Source organism: Sceloporus occidentalis, unplaced genomic scaffold (genome assembly GCF_023333645.1).
Source record: "Sceloporus occidentalis isolate IW3139 unplaced genomic scaffold, rSceOcc1.0.p SCAF_2, whole genome shotgun sequence".
In the NCBI taxonomy this organism is placed as follows: Eukaryota; Metazoa; Chordata; class Lepidosauria; order Squamata; family Phrynosomatidae; genus Sceloporus; species Sceloporus occidentalis.
Genome location: NW_028316982.1, coordinates 189,660,312 through 189,679,299, shown reverse-complemented (window position 1 = coordinate 189,679,299; position 18,988 = coordinate 189,660,312). Strand labels below are relative to the sequence as shown.

At 39.9% G+C, this 18,988-nt stretch overlaps 1 protein-coding gene across 5 annotated transcripts in view; it reads right to left on the bottom strand.

The window, feature by feature from the left end:
- The window catches only part of LOC149319479 (interleukin-1 receptor accessory protein-like 1), a 1,062,352-nt gene that overhangs the window by 434,597 nt on the left and 608,767 nt on the right, over positions 1 to 18,988 (bottom strand). For all 5 annotated transcript variants that reach the window (XM_089511794.1, XM_089511793.1, XM_089511797.1 and 2 more), the window contains 2 exons: positions 9,675 to 9,861; positions 4,700 to 4,853 (listed from right to left, as the gene is read on the bottom strand). In XM_089511794.1, the coding sequence (XP_089367920.1) occupies positions 4,700 to 4,853; positions 9,675 to 9,861 (341 nt within the window). The remainder of the gene's footprint in view (positions 1 to 4,699; positions 4,854 to 9,674; positions 9,862 to 18,988) is intronic.

Genomic DNA, 18,988 nt, shown 5'->3' with positions numbered 1-18,988 from the left:
ATTGGTTGCCATCGGTAGAGCTGCATACAAATGGGTTTGGTGCCAATTTCCCACCCCAACCACTTTCTCAAACTTGATCATCTTTAATTTTTTTTTTTTGGGGGGGGGGGGGTAAATGTCTTTTAAGAACTGTCAACTGTAGACATGATTTCCTGTATACATGATTCCTTGACAAGTAGAACACTAAAAGAAAATGTTTAGCAATAATATACTTTTTTTTTCTAATAGGAGGCACTTTTGTGGTGTTGTTTCCTTTGCTATATCTACCCTGACATTACTCTGGTATACTGATTCTACATAGGAAATACATTGTAGTGGTTATAGTTGCAAAATCCGAGTATGGCACACAGTGGTTAGAAATCTGGAAGTGAGAGCCAGGTTCAAGTAAAAAAAAGCACAATACACACCAGTGACATAACATGGCGAGGGGGCTCCTGCTATGTTCTTTGTCCCATGCAAAAATGGTCACACAGGACTTGGAAGGTCGAAGGCTGGGCAGCAGCCTTCTAGGTCTGTGTGGCCATGACCATGTGGGAAGGACACTGGAGCTGCTAAGAGGGCCAGGTATGCCCACACCTCACTGCCATTGCATCATTCTACACAACGCAGCAGTGAGGTGGTGGGAGTGCCCTTTTGGCTCTGCCCCTGGAGGCCCCACCTCTGAGATGCCGTGTCCCACAGTGAGTGACACCCTGGGTGGGAAGGCCACTGATACACACTGCACTGTTATAGTGCTAATATTCCCGTGGAAACCAGTGGATATTCAGTTTAGGGAAGGGCATTAAGAATTCTCAGCCAGAGAGCTTTGAGAACTCACCAAACTATAAAACCTAGAATTTCACAGGAGATAGCCATAGCATTTAATGTGGAATAATAACACTATATGTCCTGTCTTCATGCTGCATGAACAGGAGGCATGCCAGGAGTTCAGAAGACAAAGGAGCAAGCAGTATCTAACATCAAACAATTCAGGGTCCAAAGTCATACACACAGTCCACAATAGCAGATAACAAGTTCAAAAAACAGTCCAGCATCATAAATGTCAGATTCAAGTCTCACTGTAAGTGCAGGCTGCAAAAAGATACTCAGTTTGTTTCCAAAAACAACAAGAAGAAAATCCCTGCCTTATCAAGCATGCTGACTCAGCCCACCCTACTTGCACACTATGGGGCTTGACAGACCACCCCAAAAAGGTAGCCTGTAGCCAGCCATTTGCATGGTGCAAGGAGGCTGCAGCAACCAAATGCCTCAACTTCCATCAGGACTAAAAAGCCCGTGCGCTGGACACTACTGTTGCACCATTGGTGCCCTCATGTGCACCCATGATGCATGCATGTTGCGGTGATGTTTGGATGCTGCACTGTGCCTGTATCATCATGTCAGCCCCCATGTGGATGGGGCCGCACCATGATGGCACCAATGGGTGCTCTGCATTCCTGAGCCCTAAAATCGGCCCCAGACTGCTGCTTTCCGGTAGTCTGTACTGGGCCTATATTTCAGGAGGGCATTTCCTTGCTTCATGCACACAGCCTCTCACATCACCTGTGGAGGAGGGGCTGGGTTTGTTCTAGATGCTGCAGTCTTCTCCCTTCTTGAGGTGTTATCTCTCCCACCTCCTTCCCCAGTGGATCACTCAGGTGGCTGCTAGAGGAAGGCACAGCTGGAGTAAGTCAGCTTCATCATCAGAAGCTGGACTCTCAAGGAGGAGACCGATGGATGTGTTTGCTTCATCCACAGAATTTGAACTCTGAAGCAGAAGCATGACACTATAACAGTGTAGTGGGATATTGATCTGAGACACAACCTCACTGGTTGACTTTTGACAAGTCAGTGCCTATTATCCTAAACCAAAGGTGGGAATTGTGCTGTCTTCCAGATATTGTTTGCTGCTACTTCCAGTATTCCTCACAAATGTTTATGCAGCTTAGGGATTTTGGAAGTTGCAGTCCAACAACATCTGGAGGCTAGCATGATTCCCAATCCTGGCCTAAACTATCAACCAGATATTGCAAGGATAAATGCAATGGTGGAGAGGAAAGAACAATATAATCCCTTAAATAACTTGGGGAAAAGGTAAAATTAAAATGTAACTAACCAGTGAAACAACAAATAAACTTCATAACCACACATTCTTACATATCAAGAATTATTAAAAAGAAGTCTAATGCCGCTTTAGATTTTTTTAAAAAAAAAAGCTGTTTGTGAAATATCAGGAAAAGCTTCTGCATGAGTGGAAGAAGTTTTTAAACACCTATCCATATAGATATAATCCACATACATGAGTCTTTCTCCATGTGAGAAGCATTTTCAGTTCTATGAAAAAGAGCATGATGTGGAATTCTTCCTACATAAGCATGCCATTCAGAATGTTCTTCAAGCTATGCAGCAGCTTGTAGTGAATAAACAGAATGTATCCACTCAGTTGCGAGAACATTTGTAAAAAGCACACTGTACACATTTTTATAAATTCAACAATTGTACACAGCAGGAAAGGTTTGCTTCACAACCAAAGTGGAGTAGCTTGTTGTACAAACAGTATGCAAGTGTTTACAAGAGCTAATCAGTACATCTTGCAAGGGCCCAATCAGGATGAGTATTACCGGGCTGAGACTGACTACCAAAAATAAACCAAGTTACATGGCTAGTTCTCTGAATGGCCTACATAATATTTGACTATGCATTCATCTATACCACCTAAAATACCCCAGGGTGCTTTTAGAGTATTCTGGCCCCCAAACTTCTCTAGATTCCCCTTGTTACCGCTGCACTATCTAGCACTGCTGGGAGGCTCTCTGCATATATGTCCGCACTTGCTGCCCAGCACCACCACTGGTGTGAATCACTCTCTCTGTCAGAATGAGATGCCCAGCACTGATCACATGGCTGGGCACCTCATTAAGATTTCAGAGAGAGTGACAGTGCTAGTGGTGGCAGAGTGGAATGCATGCATAAACAGCCATGAATGTCATTGCTACTGAGGGCTCTGGCCCTACACTCCAGAATCCACCCTTGTATCGAATGGCAGTGTTAAACAACTAAACCAAGACATCAAATGTCCAATGAAATGCACAAGCACAAGTGTCATGCATACCCATACACAATCTAGAACTTTAAAAAACTAATTTAAGCAGTGGTAGGCAGTGAAACTGGCCTTCCCTCATGAAGACAGACCAAACCCAAATCGAGAACTTGCCCTGTGTCATGTAGACAGGTCACAGTGAGGGTTTAGTTGACCTGTGTAGACGTACTCAATGATTCAGCAAATATGACCTGGTATTCAAAACAGAGATACCTAATTCCAGCTTTTACTTAAGCTATGTGTTACTTAGGGCTAAGTACATTCTCTCAGGCTTTAGCTGAAAGGACAAACATAAGAAGACTTTGTACTTTTTAAATGAAATACATTATTAAAACACAGTCACTGTAATCTGACATGACATAAAATCACAAGAAACACATGACTTTTTTTTTAAAAAAGAAGAAAACAGATTGATTTTATTCATAGTTGTTATTCTCCAAGTGTACTAACAAGGAGTCAGTAGTTAAATGTTTTGTTCATTAATAAAGAGAACAATAGAAACAAATCACTTTCACTACAGTGCAGGTCAGTACCTCACCTGAACAATCCTAAGAAAGCAAACTTAGAAATTCCAAACACATCTTGTATCCCAGCTTCCAAAAGGATTTATCACAGCCTGTCATCCTCTTTTTGTATCAAAACATTGTTTTTTTAAAGGACTGAAAAACAGCTCTACAAGTTTTCTTTTTTCGTTAATCCTTTTTATATTTCTCCATGATTTAGCACTTCTGTTTTTCAGTTCACAAATTTGGAAGTATCTTGTACATTTTTAGTATTGCTCCTTAGCATAAGTCCTGTCCAGCCCAGACCCCCATAGGTCATCTCAAAAGTCAATTTTACTAAGTTCAATATGATTTCCTCTCAGGCAACTGTCTACAGAATTTCAGCTTTAGTAAGCCAATTGTTCATTAACAAACTGGAAACCATAACTATAAATATAATAACATTGTTCTAAAAATATATTTTCCCCTATCATTGAAAGACTTCTAGAAAAATGGATCTGAGGAGGAAAAGGTTGAAAAAGTGATACAAATAGCCATTTTCCAAGTACATTATTCCTGAGAATTTAATTTTTGTTACATTACATGTGGGAAAATGCAGTAGCTTCTTAATAGGATGAAATATTTTAAATGAAAATCTATACTATTCCTTTTTATTCCCACAGTGCATTTTCTTCATAAAAATAATGTCTAATATATCCAGAATTCTGGCATCAGGTAGTATACAACCAAAAGGTTTGAATTCTCATAATTAATATAAATCAGTTCAGCATAAAATAAAGTGTAAGCTATGCTATACCCAGTGTGATATGCCTGGACATGAGATAGTATGTTTGTGATTATTCATACCAGTGATGTTTGCTTCTCACATAAAGTCATGAAGAAAACAAGGGTCAATTCCTGCACGTCTGAGAAACAGACTGAAAGCAAAATGGGCCTTAGGACAGAATGGTGTAAAACCCATCAGAAAAGTAATCTAACAATTAATCTGTTACACAATATTTCCACTAACCCTTTATAAAATAAACACCTTTTTTGTGTGTGGCTGAGCATCAGTAAGAAATGGGAGAGTAAAATTCAAGACAGAATCAAAAGTGCATATTGAGAAATTTCAAATTACCTGTAACTGTTAATTCTGTAGTTCTTCTGACAGAAAACAGTCCGTATTTTAATTCGCAAGTATAATTTCCAATGTCATCTTCTCTGACCTCCCTGATAACAAGAGTGTCCTTTTTGAACAGAATACTTGGTCTCCAGCTTGTGACTTGGCATTCCTATGCAAAGACAATTACAGTACCTCAGTGATAACACTCTTTACATTTAAATTTGACACACCCAATTGAATAAGCTGACGTTTTTAAAAGCAACACAAATCTGGTGTAACATCTCTAAACAAAGATGCTATTTGGGATCATGTTCAGAGCTTTTGAAATCATTCTCTTTTTAGTTATTGTCATATAAAACCCAACTTTAATTCCCCCAACAATTGCAACAGTTTGATAGGTAGGAACTGGCTAACTTTCTGCCCACCCTCCCCCCCACAAAAAAAAGTGAATGGTTGGTGAACAAGGTGATTTGATATTATTATTGGGCTTTTGAAAAGATCTTGAGGTACTTTATGATTCCAAAAACATGCTGAGTCACCATAATATTAACTCATGTTTTGTATTACATAAAAAAACCCTCAGTTTCATTGCATTGATAACTGTTTGGATACCTTTCAATGGTATCATTTCCCTGTAAGGTTGGAAAGTTTCTTGCTTGCTAATATCCCATTTGAGACTTCTACATTCAAAGGGGGAAAGGTGATACTTAACTGTTAAATAGTCAGAATTATGCCTGCTTTTGTTTTTAACTTGCAGGGGAAAGACAACTGCATGGCAAACACACATCCAGCTGGTAAAAAACTGCAAATTCATGCACAGCCATTTCATGGAAACTTCACCTGATGAATTTTAGTTAGCTATGCTTCTTGCTAAATCCCAAGGATTCCCACAAGAAGAAAAAGTAACAACATAATTGGTAAGAAATGGGGATAAGGGAGGGGGGAATTAGATAAATAATGTTGAGAAAGAGCTGAAATGTTGTTCGAAAAGGTCCCTGCTCCCCAAATAATTTCATTCAATTCACAAATGAAATGACTCAATTGGGTCATTAGAAAAGGTATTAGAGATGTAAACTATTAATAAAATATTTACTAATAATTCAGGCTGATTACGTTAAGGTCAGCATTTCTTTTGGAATCCAAATGTTAATATTAAATAATTTTAATAATTAAAAATGTTAAATATACAATGAGGTTACACAGAGCTTTAACAAATATTACAATTTCAGTTCTGAACTATTTTTGTGTGTTCTACTTTAAGAATTTTCCAGGTAAATTTAAAATGAACAAGCTACATGAATTTGAATACATTTATTTTTCAACACTGCTGGAGGCTCCAAACATTATAATCTTTTAAACCAGCACACTGCAGGTGATCTGTTTGTTTAGTGGACAAATACGTTTTTTCTGGAACATTACTGAATAGTCCCTTTATTTTGCTTGACAGTTCTTCTTGCCCAAGTTTATCTTTATAATATGAGATTAGAACTGCAAATAGTAGGACATAAGCAGGGGGTGGTATAATCACATCTCTGTAGTTTTATAATACCAAAAGGCAAATTAAGAGCCTTTTGTTCTCTTACAATTCCAGCAGGTTCTCTTCCTCTATACCATCCTTATAGAATATCAATTAAAAACACTCCAAATCATGAATATTCTACTGTTCTGTTACACTGGGATAATCTATGGCCTGTTACAGACTGCCAAAATAAAGCTGCTTCGGGTCTCTTTGGAGGTATGCTGTTTAAATGATGCATGCATCCTAAGAATTCAGAAGCTGCACCAAAGCTGCACTCCAGTGCTTAGGAATGGAGTGTGGCTTTGGCGCGACCTCCAGACTCTTAGGACCCATGCATCATTTAAATAGCATATCTCCAAAGAGACCCAAAGCAGCTTTATTTTGGCAGTCTGTAACAGGCCTATATTAGATTTTGGTTCTCCACAGATCTTCAGGATCATGTAATACTACCAAGATTGCACTTGACAGCTGCTCATATGCAAACACAGTGTCCAAGACTACATCCAAGCCCTGCCTCTTCTCAGGGAAAAACCAAAATGGTTGCCATCATTCAAAATGATTTCCTCTTTTGTTACTCACTGGGGGATGGGGGAAGCAATAAAATATCCATAGAAAAATAAGATCTGCAGCAGGGACTTGAAGGGCATATTAAATGACCTTATAGGAGGAAGGAAGCTTAATCGTTTACATGTCAGGTTAGTATGGAAAAGTGAAATCTCCAGGAAGTGAAAGCTTCATACTTCGCCATTGGGTCAGGGGACTCAGGGAAAGGAAACAGCCTTTGGAACTGGATTTTATTGGTTTCCTCCTTTAGGTCTCAGAGCTTGAGAGGAGGGCCAACATGTTCAGACTTCCTGGATATAGACAAGCGAGACTGACTAGCTTGTTTCCAGGGTTAGGGATTTCTCACCCTTGACATGAGCTGGGGAGGAGGTAAGATTATATGTGTTTTACTGTACATTGCACCAAACAGTCCTATATATATATCCATCCCTATATAGACCAACCCAAGGAGAATTAAATGAAGTGGTCTGTAATTTATCCATACATTTTGTGTGTCTGTCTCTTGATTCCAACTGGATGGACAAATGTATGCTTTTTCAGAACGGATTGATAATTCCTCAAAAGTTCATTTCTTTCACAAGGTATAGTGTTGAATACCCTTTATTCTCCTATTAAAGGGTAATAATTTGATAACAATTAATAATAATAATAATAATAAAATAATTAAATTTATTGTTTCCCTCTAATTCTAGTATTTCTCTTTTAATTGGTGTTTAAGAAGCCTAAGATGCTGAACACATGGGTAGGATATGATGGGCCAACCTAATCATAGTCTGTCCATGGATCTGGCACGTTCCAACACAATATTTTGGAAAATATTTGATAAATTATCAGTGTAAGAAATGTGTACAATGATAAATAGCTTACTGTAGGAATGAAGAAGGTAGTCTATTTCCAAACCATAAGAAGTTAAAACTAAGAAGTATCCAATGGAATCGACAGAAGAAAAAAAGAGACAAAGATAGACAATGTACAAATGTATTTTGTTGAATGTGATAGTAAGTATTCATGTGCTGTCATTGCATGATTTCATGTAACCTTTAACAGAAGGACTTAAAAGAATACAGATACTTTGAGAACTGTTATGCCCCATTATGAGATTAATCTGCATTGTTTCAGAACACACAAAAATAAATATTTATTTACATGCATTTTATAAATATATTTCTCAGATGATGCATTTTATTTGTTTATTTGTTTATTTATTAGATTTATATCCTGCCTTTCTTCCAAAATGGAATTCAAGGCGGCTTCATATTGAAATATACTCTGAAGTGTTTTTGAATGTGGAAGTGTCAGTAAGTGCAAAAGCAAATAGAGAGTAGGTAGTAGTATAATAATAGAGTTAAAGTGGGAGAAGGGATGACAAGGTAGATCTTCCTCTTAATCTGCCTCTACTATCTTATACTAGCCAAAGAACAAAGTGGAAGTGATATTTGATTTCTCCTGTTTTTTTTTTTTTTCTGTAGCTGTTCTTATAGAAAGCTGTATAGTAGGCCGGTGTCCCAACCAGGTTCCAGGCTGGTATCGGTAAAAAGAACCTACAGTATAAGGGGTGCATGGGGCAGGGGAAATTGTTAAGGAAAAATGTCTCCTTCCCTATTCCACCTTCTGATGCAAAGCAACAGCTTTACATCAGCAGAGGGAGGACAAAATGGGTACAACCCTAGGTGTACAATGATGTCCACCAATGTTGTATGGACTGGTAGCAGTATATAGAGAATATTCAGGGAAAACCCACATCATTTTTGCAAAAGAGAGCAGATTTGGTATGGTCCATAACATACTAGAAAAACCATAATGCAAATCCCCCACATCAGTTATATTAAGAACACTGGGGTACACCAAAATGCACAGTATAAACCATACAGCAAATCCCTGTCATTCAATAAGCTATCGAGTTAACCAGTGTCATTTTCAGTTTGACCAAGGAGGGCTAGCACAGCAACATCAGCTCTGTCATGATATGGTGACCATTTAGAATCAGAGTTAATCTGAGCCCATAGAAAAGGGATCTAGGGTACATGTATGTGAACTGTCAGAATCCATATGGTGAAACAGCCCAGGTGAGGTCTTCTTTGCTAAATCTGCCCCATTAGACAATACTGCAACACAGGTCAGCTGCATCTGAAGATTTCCAGATAAAAGATAATGGACATTTGCTCCCAGAAAGACCTGGAAACATTCCTTCAACACAGTTCAGAATTTTTTTAGATACCTAGATATAGATAAGTCTGGTTCAGATTGCTATTCAATACATATGACACTTCCTTCAATACAGGAGAGGAGAAGTGCTAGTCTTGTTCTCTCAGTCATCATTTTCCTCATCAAAGTGATATATTTGATGAGGAGAGGTGCCTTCTGTGAGGCTTTCCATACAAGTATGATCTCTGATTGCACAAGCTTCTTACTCATGTAAAAAAACTCCAAACAGAAATGTCTCCTCTTATGATTTATTGCTTTCCAAATGAGAAAAGTGAAGCTGAAGTAGCCCTAATGAAAAAAAAGTTGAAAAAAACACCCAAAGAGGGCTATGCTATTATCAATATACATTACTACAGTGTATGTGCTGGTGTCACTATGCATGCCCAGTTATAAGAATGGTTAAGGGGAAGGGATATTGCTTCAGTAAAATATAAAGCAAGCAGCTGGCATGTATCAGGCTGGAAATAACTAAGAAGGAGATAATTTTATTTCTAGTTTTTGCTTAACAAAGACTCTGGTGTACTAGGGCATTTCCCCAGCAAGTATCATGTAGGCTCAGCAATCCTTTTCCTTATTCCAGTTTTCTAAATCTCACCAAGCTGTATATAACGTTCAAGTGAAATTTTCAGATTACTGAAAATGGTACAGAACATGACACATAACATTTTGTTGGAAGCAACCCAAGCTTTTCATATTTCTTACCTTATACCAGATGATTTCAGGCTCTCTATACGGTATTAAAAAATCCTGTATGTCAGGGCATGAGATTTCCTTGGTTTTGCTAAGTTCAGCTTTTTCAAAGTATTTCATCTTTGAGTTGTAGCAGAGGCCAGTGTCATTTTCACCCACTGTCAGTGAAATTGATACTTTCATACAGTAAGTAGAGTTTCTGTAATATAAAATAAATAAAAAAGAAATAATATTCCTTTGACAAATTAAAAAAATACCCACAAATAAAGATAATAATGACTTTTTCTATTATTGTATGTAGATTATTGTTATATACAATAAAATGAGACAGTAGATCTATACCTGTATTACATATACTGTAGATTATTGTGTACTTGGCAGTAAACGCTGTTTTTATTACATCTCATTATCACATAGTAATCTTCCATTTTAGCAAATTCCTTTATTTCTATACTTTATATGGGAGAACAGCTTCCTAAAAATATTTAGTCAATATTAAAGAGCTGCATGTATGAAGTAACAAAAGCCATAACCATCCTGCTGATAAGCACTATTACAGCAGCTCTCAAGACTGAAACAATCTGTTAAGAGAAAAGTATTCTTGCTCAAAAGAGGAATCTAAAGCATCATACCAAAAACTGGAGTCTTAACCAAGGAGCTTATCGCATAGCGTTAAAAAACAACTTACCATTCCCAAATTGAATTCTAATTCATGATCTATCCTGATATCATTGTAAGGATTTTTGCCACCGCCACCAATGGGCATGTGCAGCCCAGGTAAATTCTGAGAAGAATCTGGGTTTAGCAGTCCGATTTGCAAAGCCAAGAGTTTCCCAGTTTTGCAAATCAGCCAGCTGAACTTGGATTCTTTCCAGAAGTTACCTGGGCTGCACCTGCCCTGCAGCATTGGTGGCAAAAATCCTTACGATGTTAACAGGATACATCACAAATTAGAATTCAATTTGGGACTGGTAAATCACGTTTTAACACTGTGTGATAAGCTCCCATCAGATTTCAACAGTTCATGGAAAGTAATAACTGAAAATACAGCTTGCCATAACACTTAATTGAAGTGTCTAGTGCTTTTAACATTTTGAATACAAATTAGTTGTGGTTGTGTTTAGACACACTCTTTCTCACTCACTAACAACCAACATCCTATGCCTAATGAAATTGATGAATGTTCCACTGAATTCAGTTGAACTTTATCCCAAGCAAGCATGCAACGAATTTTAGCTTCAGAAGCCCAAAATAAAATATAATGGAGAGAAGTAAAATATTTTTTTAAAAATCACAATATTCTTCAGCTGAATATAAGTAGTACAGTTGTCCTGAGTTTTTGTTTTAAGGTATTCACAGTAATGGCAATGTCAAGCTGGAGAAGTTTACTTGCTTTGTTCAGAGCCTTGGTGCTCAATTCTTAAAGTTATAATGTTTTTGTTTCCATTTTGGCTTTCCGTGTGGGTGGCTTAACAGCATGTTAAGGTTGATCAGCTTCTCAAAATGCACTGTTACAGCAGAAGATTCCTTCACCTATTGTTCTGCAAATGCCTCTTGACCTCTCATCTGAGAAAAGTGAATACACATAAGGCATTTTTTTTATTCTTCCCCCTCAAATACTCTAAGTGCAGACCGTTGTGATTTATGCCTGAATTGTATATGGAAGTGCCTAAGGAAACTGACCCTGACAGTTTCACACAGATAATATGTTGCATTTGAACTGTTTGTGATTTACATGGTAAATGGAAAGAGGGATTTGCCAAACTTCATTTTCAGAAGTAAGAAATGCCTAACCTGAAATTGAAAATTAAGGTGACGTTAAACAATTACACTCATCTTAGTATACCATCTTTCTGGACATATAGTAGGAATAAAATCATTACTTTCTTCATCTCACCTCCTGCACAGTACAGCATTATAGGCCAGGAGACATCTTTTCTGGCCTCCATGGAGAGGAGGCCTTGCAATTTCATCACAGTACTATACATGTGATGGAGGTGGTGGTGTTGATGGTTTTATAAGCCCTTTCTGTGTCCTTCTTTCCCTCTTCAAAAGGATTTCATCAAGGCATCACATATTGAGTGAATGAGCGTTCAAGTGGGTGAGCAGAAGAAAGTGGCAACAACCTGAGCAAAAAAAGGGGACTGAGAGAGTGTCATCAAGGGAGTTGAATGGTTTGGAGATCAGACAGTTTGGGGGGGGGGTGTCCCAGTTCTGTTGTGTCTAGGCACAATAGGCCAAGTGGCTGTGCAGGAAGATGTCATTCAGTCTCTCAGTCCTGGAGTGGCGGAGGACACTAGGTTTCCATTGGGGAGTCTTCAGTTGGTTGAAGCAGTCTGATGGGTGTGTGGTGACCCACAGGAGATTTTGGGATGCCTAGCATTGTCTACCTCACCAGCCCCAGCTGCCTAGAACGGGTTCAATGAGGACAAGCCCTTAGATGCTGCAAAATATGTCCCAAGAAACCCAGAAGCCTAGAAAAGGATGATGTGGCTGTGCAGAGCAAAGGAGAAGAGGGTGAAGCCAGACCATGGGGAACTCAATAAGGTGATGGGAATGACAGTGGTGTCCCTGTCCCTGGTGTCACCCAGTGTGTGTGTGTGTGTGTGTAGCTTCCTGGAAAGGCAAAGGCAGGGTTTTGGAGAGGAGGTATGTGGGTGGTGGCAGGCTCGGCCAGGTGAAGCACACACTGGGGCAGGACGAAGAGATGAGCATAGTGCTGGGGGGAGAATGGTGCAAGTGACCAAGATGAGGGGCCAATGTCCCAAATACTGAAGAAGCACAGAGGAGAAAGGAAAACAGATGGAATGGAGGGAGAGGCAGATGGGGTTAGGATTGGGCTGCCATAATTCCCTTCCTCAAAACAAGGAAATTGTATAGCAAAATGTAGGACATTAAAAAATGAAGGACACACCCAATTAAAGGCCAAACACATTAATAATTTTTTAAAAAACCCATTAAGCCCCCACCCCAAGCCCCCAGGGAGACCTACCAGGTCCTAGGCCTCCCTGCTGCTCATCCACCATCCCAAAAATGCAGCAAGGAAGGTGGAGGTGGCAGCAGAAGGCTCAGCACACACCCCAAGTCCTTCTGGGGCCTCTGCCAAGGCCCCTGAGTGTGGCACCACCTCCAAGGCCTCCCTGGCACTGGAGGAGGCCTCAGCCCAGGCCTAAAGCATGGCGCTGCCTCCAAGGCCTCCCCAGTGCTGGAGGAGGCCTCAGCCCAGGCCCGGAGCACAGTGCCACATTCAAGGCCTCCCCGGGGCTGGATGCAAGCCTGTTGTGCTTGGGGCTGAGGCCCAGGCCTCCTCCAGCCCCGGGAAGGCCTAGCAGGCCACGCTGGCTGGGGCTGGAGGAGGTGGTGCTGTGCTCAGGGCCTTGGCCTTGGCCCCAGAAGATCCAGCACAGCCAGCTAGCCTCTCTTTGGCTGGAGGAGGCCAAAACCTTGAGCAGAGTGCTGCCTCCTCCAGTCCTGGAGAGGCCTCACCGGCTGCATGGGCTGGGGCTGGAGGAGGCTGTGCTGCGCTCAGGGCCTCAGCCTTGGCCCCCTCCAGCCCCGGGGCAGGGAGAACCATCTTGGAGGGGGAGGGAGGAAGAACAGCTGGGCCCGGAGGAGGCGTTCTGTCTTCTACCAGGCATATTTTCTCCAGTAGATTGGAGATTTATAAAATGTGGCCTGGAGCAAAGCAGAAATCCGGGACTGGAGGGTAAAAAATGCCCAATCAGGATGGGACATTTTTGAATCCTCCAATCTTGGATTTTCCCACCCAAAATCAGGATATGGCAACCCTAGGTATGGAGTGGTAGGAAAGCTAAAGGAGTGTTAGCAGCCATGGACAGGTAAAGCCTGGCCACCATCAGAGAAAGTGAGGTTATGGCAGGAGTCAGTAACCTAGCCCAACAGATGGTGAGAACTGAAGGAAAGGAAAATGAAGGAAACCCCCACTGAGCCTGAAGAGGTTTGAGGGCTAGAGACTAATGAAGAAGAGAAAGAGGAGACAGCATCAAGTGAAGTGGAAGAGACCATAGTGATGATGGAGAAAGACTTGGAAGACTTCCAAGAAGGAAAAGTCCAAGGAGGGATGACATGGCAAAGAGGAGAGGCACTGGAATCCTGGTAAGACTGTACCAGGGATTCTGGTGTCAAAAAGAAAGTATGGAGGAAATGAAAAGGCTGAGCAAGAAAATTCAGAGAAAAAGGCCTAGAGATGAAAGGAGGAATTTGTAAACCATGGCATTGATTTGGTGCTGTAGGAAGCCATCAAGATTATTGTTCTGTTTACAGCCTGGCAGAGAAGAAGTGTTCGAGTTGATGTTATAAGTTCAGCTCCAGCAACTCAATTGTTGTTGAGAACTTTGTGCCACTTGTAACATTAAAGCTCCAGGTGCAACAGTTCATCCTGACATACATTGAGTTACTAAGCCCCCATTATCTTGACAGGCCTTAATTAGGCTGCAGTGGGTCACATGCAGACCACGGAGCTTATTGCATGGAACTAGGGGAATGCAAATGGCATGTAACGGAAGGGAGAAGGAAGAAAACGGAAGGGGGAAATAGCCCATATTATCACACGGGGGAATGCAGCCAATGCCGCTGGAAGTCTCCAATCCATTCCCCATCCATCCCACAGGAGGTGATTTTCAAAGATGATTCCAAAAAATTCTTGAAAATCACCTCCTGTGGGGCAGATGGGGAACAGATTGGGGACTTCCAGTGGCTTCGGTGGCATTCCTCCATGCGGTAATATGGGTGATTTCCATTCCCTTCCCGCTCCCTTCCATTCTGTGCCATTTGTGTTCCCAGAGCCCCAAACGATAAACTCCCACATTTGGGGTAGAGTTTCCTTTTTCCAGGATGTTCGACTAGGACTATTTTACAGGTCCTGGGGGCTGTGTAGGCCATTGTGCAGGCTTTCACTAGGCCTTCAGCCTCTATCCAGCTTATAAAATAATGTAGGGCTACCATCTGAGCAAGTGAAAGTAAGTGTGCTGGTTCATTAAAAGAGTAAAAAGTGTAGGAAAACAAGGACATTTAGGGCCTTCACTTAAGAAGGCAACACATATCATCTTAATGTGTTTACAGTTGCAGATCTGCAGCAACCAGTCACCATGCCCAGTGCTTGCCTTGCAGGATTATGCTCAAGCAATGGGGTCACACATGGCCCTTCATTTTGCCATGCTGATTTGTCACCCTTTACTAAATACCAGTTCTATTCTATCATCTTCAATGTTTTATCATTCTTAGGTTTTTAAAGGATTAAATATGGCACTCATTCATTAAGGATTGGGGATGTATTTACTGTGTCTACAATGGGCTTAGCTTCACAAGTTATTCAGAGGACTCAGAGGTGGAAGGTTTGGGCATACAAGAGATATAATAAAATAATAAATAATAAAATTTTATTTCTATACCGCTGTTCCAAAGATCACAGCGGTGTACAGCAAGATAAAAACAGATAAAAACATCACAACCCCCTTCCCCAACAATATCACAAATAGTAATAAAAACATTTACAAACAATACAATACAATAATAACCATACAAGTGGCTGTGTAGAATGGAATACAACGAAACACTGCAAGGGGGAGCATAACGACAAGGCTCACGGTAGGAAAGCCTGGCGGAACAAATAAGTCTTCAGGTTCTTCTTGAAGACATCAAGGGAGGAGGAAGTACGGAGCTCGTTGGGGAGGGAGTTCCAGAGCTGTGGGGCTGCAACAGAGAAAGCCCTCCGAGATGACACATATGTTTGTCCTTTTCAAGACTTACAGATTTTGCTGTTTTTTTCTTTTCTTGTTTCTTTCAGATTCTAGGTTATAGCCAGTGAATCCTGAATTGCAGGCATAATATGATCTATTGGGCAGCATGCCAGGCCCAAAATTGCCATTTTGGATCCTTTTTTGCAGCTTTTGGGGGTTTAGGATTAAATAAATTTAGAAAGAAATAAAATGGCCTGTTTACAACCCAATGTTTGTGTATGGTCTCTTTATTTCCATGGTTGGTCAGAAATTCATATTCATTTAATAAACAGGATAACAACTACAATATACCAAAAAACCTCCCAAGTCCAAAACGCTGCCTTTCAAAATGTTTTAAAAGATGCAGTGCTCGTACAGTGAATACTTTGGACATCTTATGAATCTTCTCTTCTGAGCTTTGAAGCATCATATGCATAATAAACAAATACATATGAGTAATCTATTCAGCTCAGAATTTTGGCTGCATTTTTTTCTTGTGGAAATCGCTTTTTTTAAACCCTTAAATCCCATGGCAAGTATTTAACAGAAGTGGGTTTACATTCACTTGTCATATAAATGAGATGGTCATTATTTTTCTTTGACTGTGAATTCTGTTTCATTTTCCTTCCATTTTTTAAGATTTGTAAATGAGTGAACTCCACAAAAGAATATTTCCAAAGAGAGAAATGTTGCAAGCAAATGTCTTAAAATGCTATTGAACATGTTTCATATGCTAATACGGTAAAGGCACCATGGCAGTACATCTGTGAAATATTGTTGTGGTCACAAAGTCCATGTATATAAAATAGCTGTTGGAATACATATTTTAGTTTTTAGATTTTATAATCATTGAAGTGATGTATGGACACAAGGAACAACATTTTCAAAACAATGCTATTTGTCCACATTTTTGAGAAACTGCTTGTGAAAGTCTAACTTTCTTTCATAGACAATAAAACTGCCCTCCTATTAAAAGAAAATCAGTGCTGAAGTCAGAACTTAAAATAAAACAATATGAGAGGTTATGTGAGACAATTTCACTTCAGCCAGGAAAAACATAAAGAAAATGCTCATTATATGCTGTTTTCATCAGTTAATTCTTCCAAACTAGTACACGTGAGACAAGGATAATGCAATTTTATTTTGTATAGAAATGGATGAATCTGCCCGTTTCACATTGTTCCACATTCAGGGCTGTGGATTCCTTGACTGATGCTATCCATCTGTAATGCAGTCTTTCTCTTTTCCTACTGCCTTCTACCATACCAAACATTGCTGTCTTTTCTAGGTAGCATTTTTTTATTATTCTATGACCTAAGTATAGCAGTTTCCATTTAGTCCATGTGGCTTCTAGGGAGACTTCAGGCTTGATTTGCTCTAGAATCCACTTATTTGTCTTCTTAGCAATCCACAGTATCCATTTAATTCATCTCCAGCACCACATTTCTAATGCGTTGATTTTCTTCCTATCAGCTTTCTTCATACTTCAGCTTTCACAACCATATATAGAAACTGAAAATATGATAGCATAGACAATTCTAAATTTAGCATTCAATAGTATGTCTTGACACTTCAGGATTATGTTTTGTTCCTTCTTAGCTGCCCTTCTAAGACCTTATCATCTTCTGATTTCTTGACTGCAATCTCCATTCTGATTAATGACTGAGACAAAGTATGAAGTATTTCAGTGTCTTCACCATCTACTTTAATGTTATTTAATCAGCTGTGGTCATTATATCCCCCCCCCCCTTTATTTTCAATTGTAAACCAGTCATTGCACTTTTTCCCTTGACCTTCTTCAATAATTGTTCCAAGTATTTGCTATTTTCTGCTGTTAGCTTCATATCTTAAATTGTTGCTGTTCCTTCCTCCCATTTTCATGCCTCCTCCCTGAGGATGCTCTAGGTTTGATATGTTCAGTATAAAGTTAAACAGATAGGGTGATAAAATGCTGCCTTACCTATCCCCTTGCTAATTGGAAACCATTCTGTTTCCCATTTTTCCCCTAGTCATCTTCTATTTCTCTGCACTGGTTATTCTAATAGTTCTCCTTGTTCCTTCACACAGTTCTTCAAATGGTTGCATTTAAGGTTCTGACTCTATTTCTGTCACTTTTTCTCATCTGTCCATAACTGCTTAAAGAGTTTCACCTGTCATCAGTTGAGTGCCTTTTCATTTTGGCCATAGATAGTAACTTTTTTCATTATTTTCTATTCAGTGTCCCTTGCTTCAGTCCAGAGTTCTCCTGGCTCCCAGTCAATTAGTATTAAAAGTACAAATCTATTTCACAGTATCTTTAAATTCTATGGGGATGTTCTTCATATCTTATTTTGGTATACTGGTCAGTTTAGTATTCATTAGCTTTTCTTTAGTTTTTGTATTTAGCAAACCACGGTCTGTGTCACAATCTGCTCTTATTCTTCTTTTTGCAGAGTAAATGGAGCTTGTCATTATTATGTCATCTATTTGGTCTCTATGGGGCTCAACAGACCACTCCAAAAGGGCAGTCTGGAGTTGCCCATTTTTCTTCGAGGGAGCCCACAGCAACCAAACCACGCGAGCTCCCTCCACTCCAAAAAGAACCCGCTAAGAGTGGGTTCTTTCAGGGGCACGGGGGCACTGTCATCACTGCGCCATTAGCACACTGTAGCATGTCAGTGATGCAAGCGCAGCACAGCAACATATGGATGCTGTACAGTGCTTGCGTAATGGATGCGCACTCCGTGTGGGTGGGACTGCGCAGTCATGGTGGCGCCCATATGTACTAGGGTTTGGGAGTGTGTGGTTGCTGCATGCTCCTGAACCCTAGTATCGGTGGTGGCATGCTGCTTTTGTCCCGTGTGTACCAGGCCTATACTGGCCATCATGATATGTCCATGTATGCAGTTGCTGCTTTGGTTGCTTGTAAAAAGTGTTTGTAATGAAAAAATTGTTGGCTTTGCAAAGTTAAATCAGCATCACTTCTTGATCCTAGGCCAAATTTTCCTCCAAACTTTGGTTCTGTTCTGTTTCTCAGTCTTGTTGGATTGCAATCAAACAAAAAGTCCCCTTTTAGTGAGTAATCAATTTTATCTTGGAATCTTTCATTTTTTCTTCTTCTACCTCTGCAGCTGGAACATAAACTTGGATGATGGTGATATTGATGAGTTTTCCCTGAAGTCTTGTTGATATTATTCGTTCAGTCTTTGCATTATGTTCTTTGACTGCTTTTGCTATATTCCTCCCCATACATCTACCCTAGCCAAATTGAATGGGTGAAATCATTTTCAGCATGGAGGGGGCCATGCTGCACCTATCTGACATTGATTTTTTTTTAATGAAGAGCTACAATGAAGTGTGAACCTAAGCACATGGCAATCTTTATTCAATTCCACAATTGTAAATGCATGTATTCAAAGCCAGACTCTGAAGAGGAAGAATTCTGTGCATATAAATGAAGAACTCTACACATCTTGGTTAGCTCTTATACAACAATATCAATCAATGAATCAAAATTCTCAATCAAAGCTTCTGTTAGATAAAGCCTTGTGCATATTTTCTATTCAATACACAACACGTGGTTTGTACATGACTACTATCAGTTCGTGA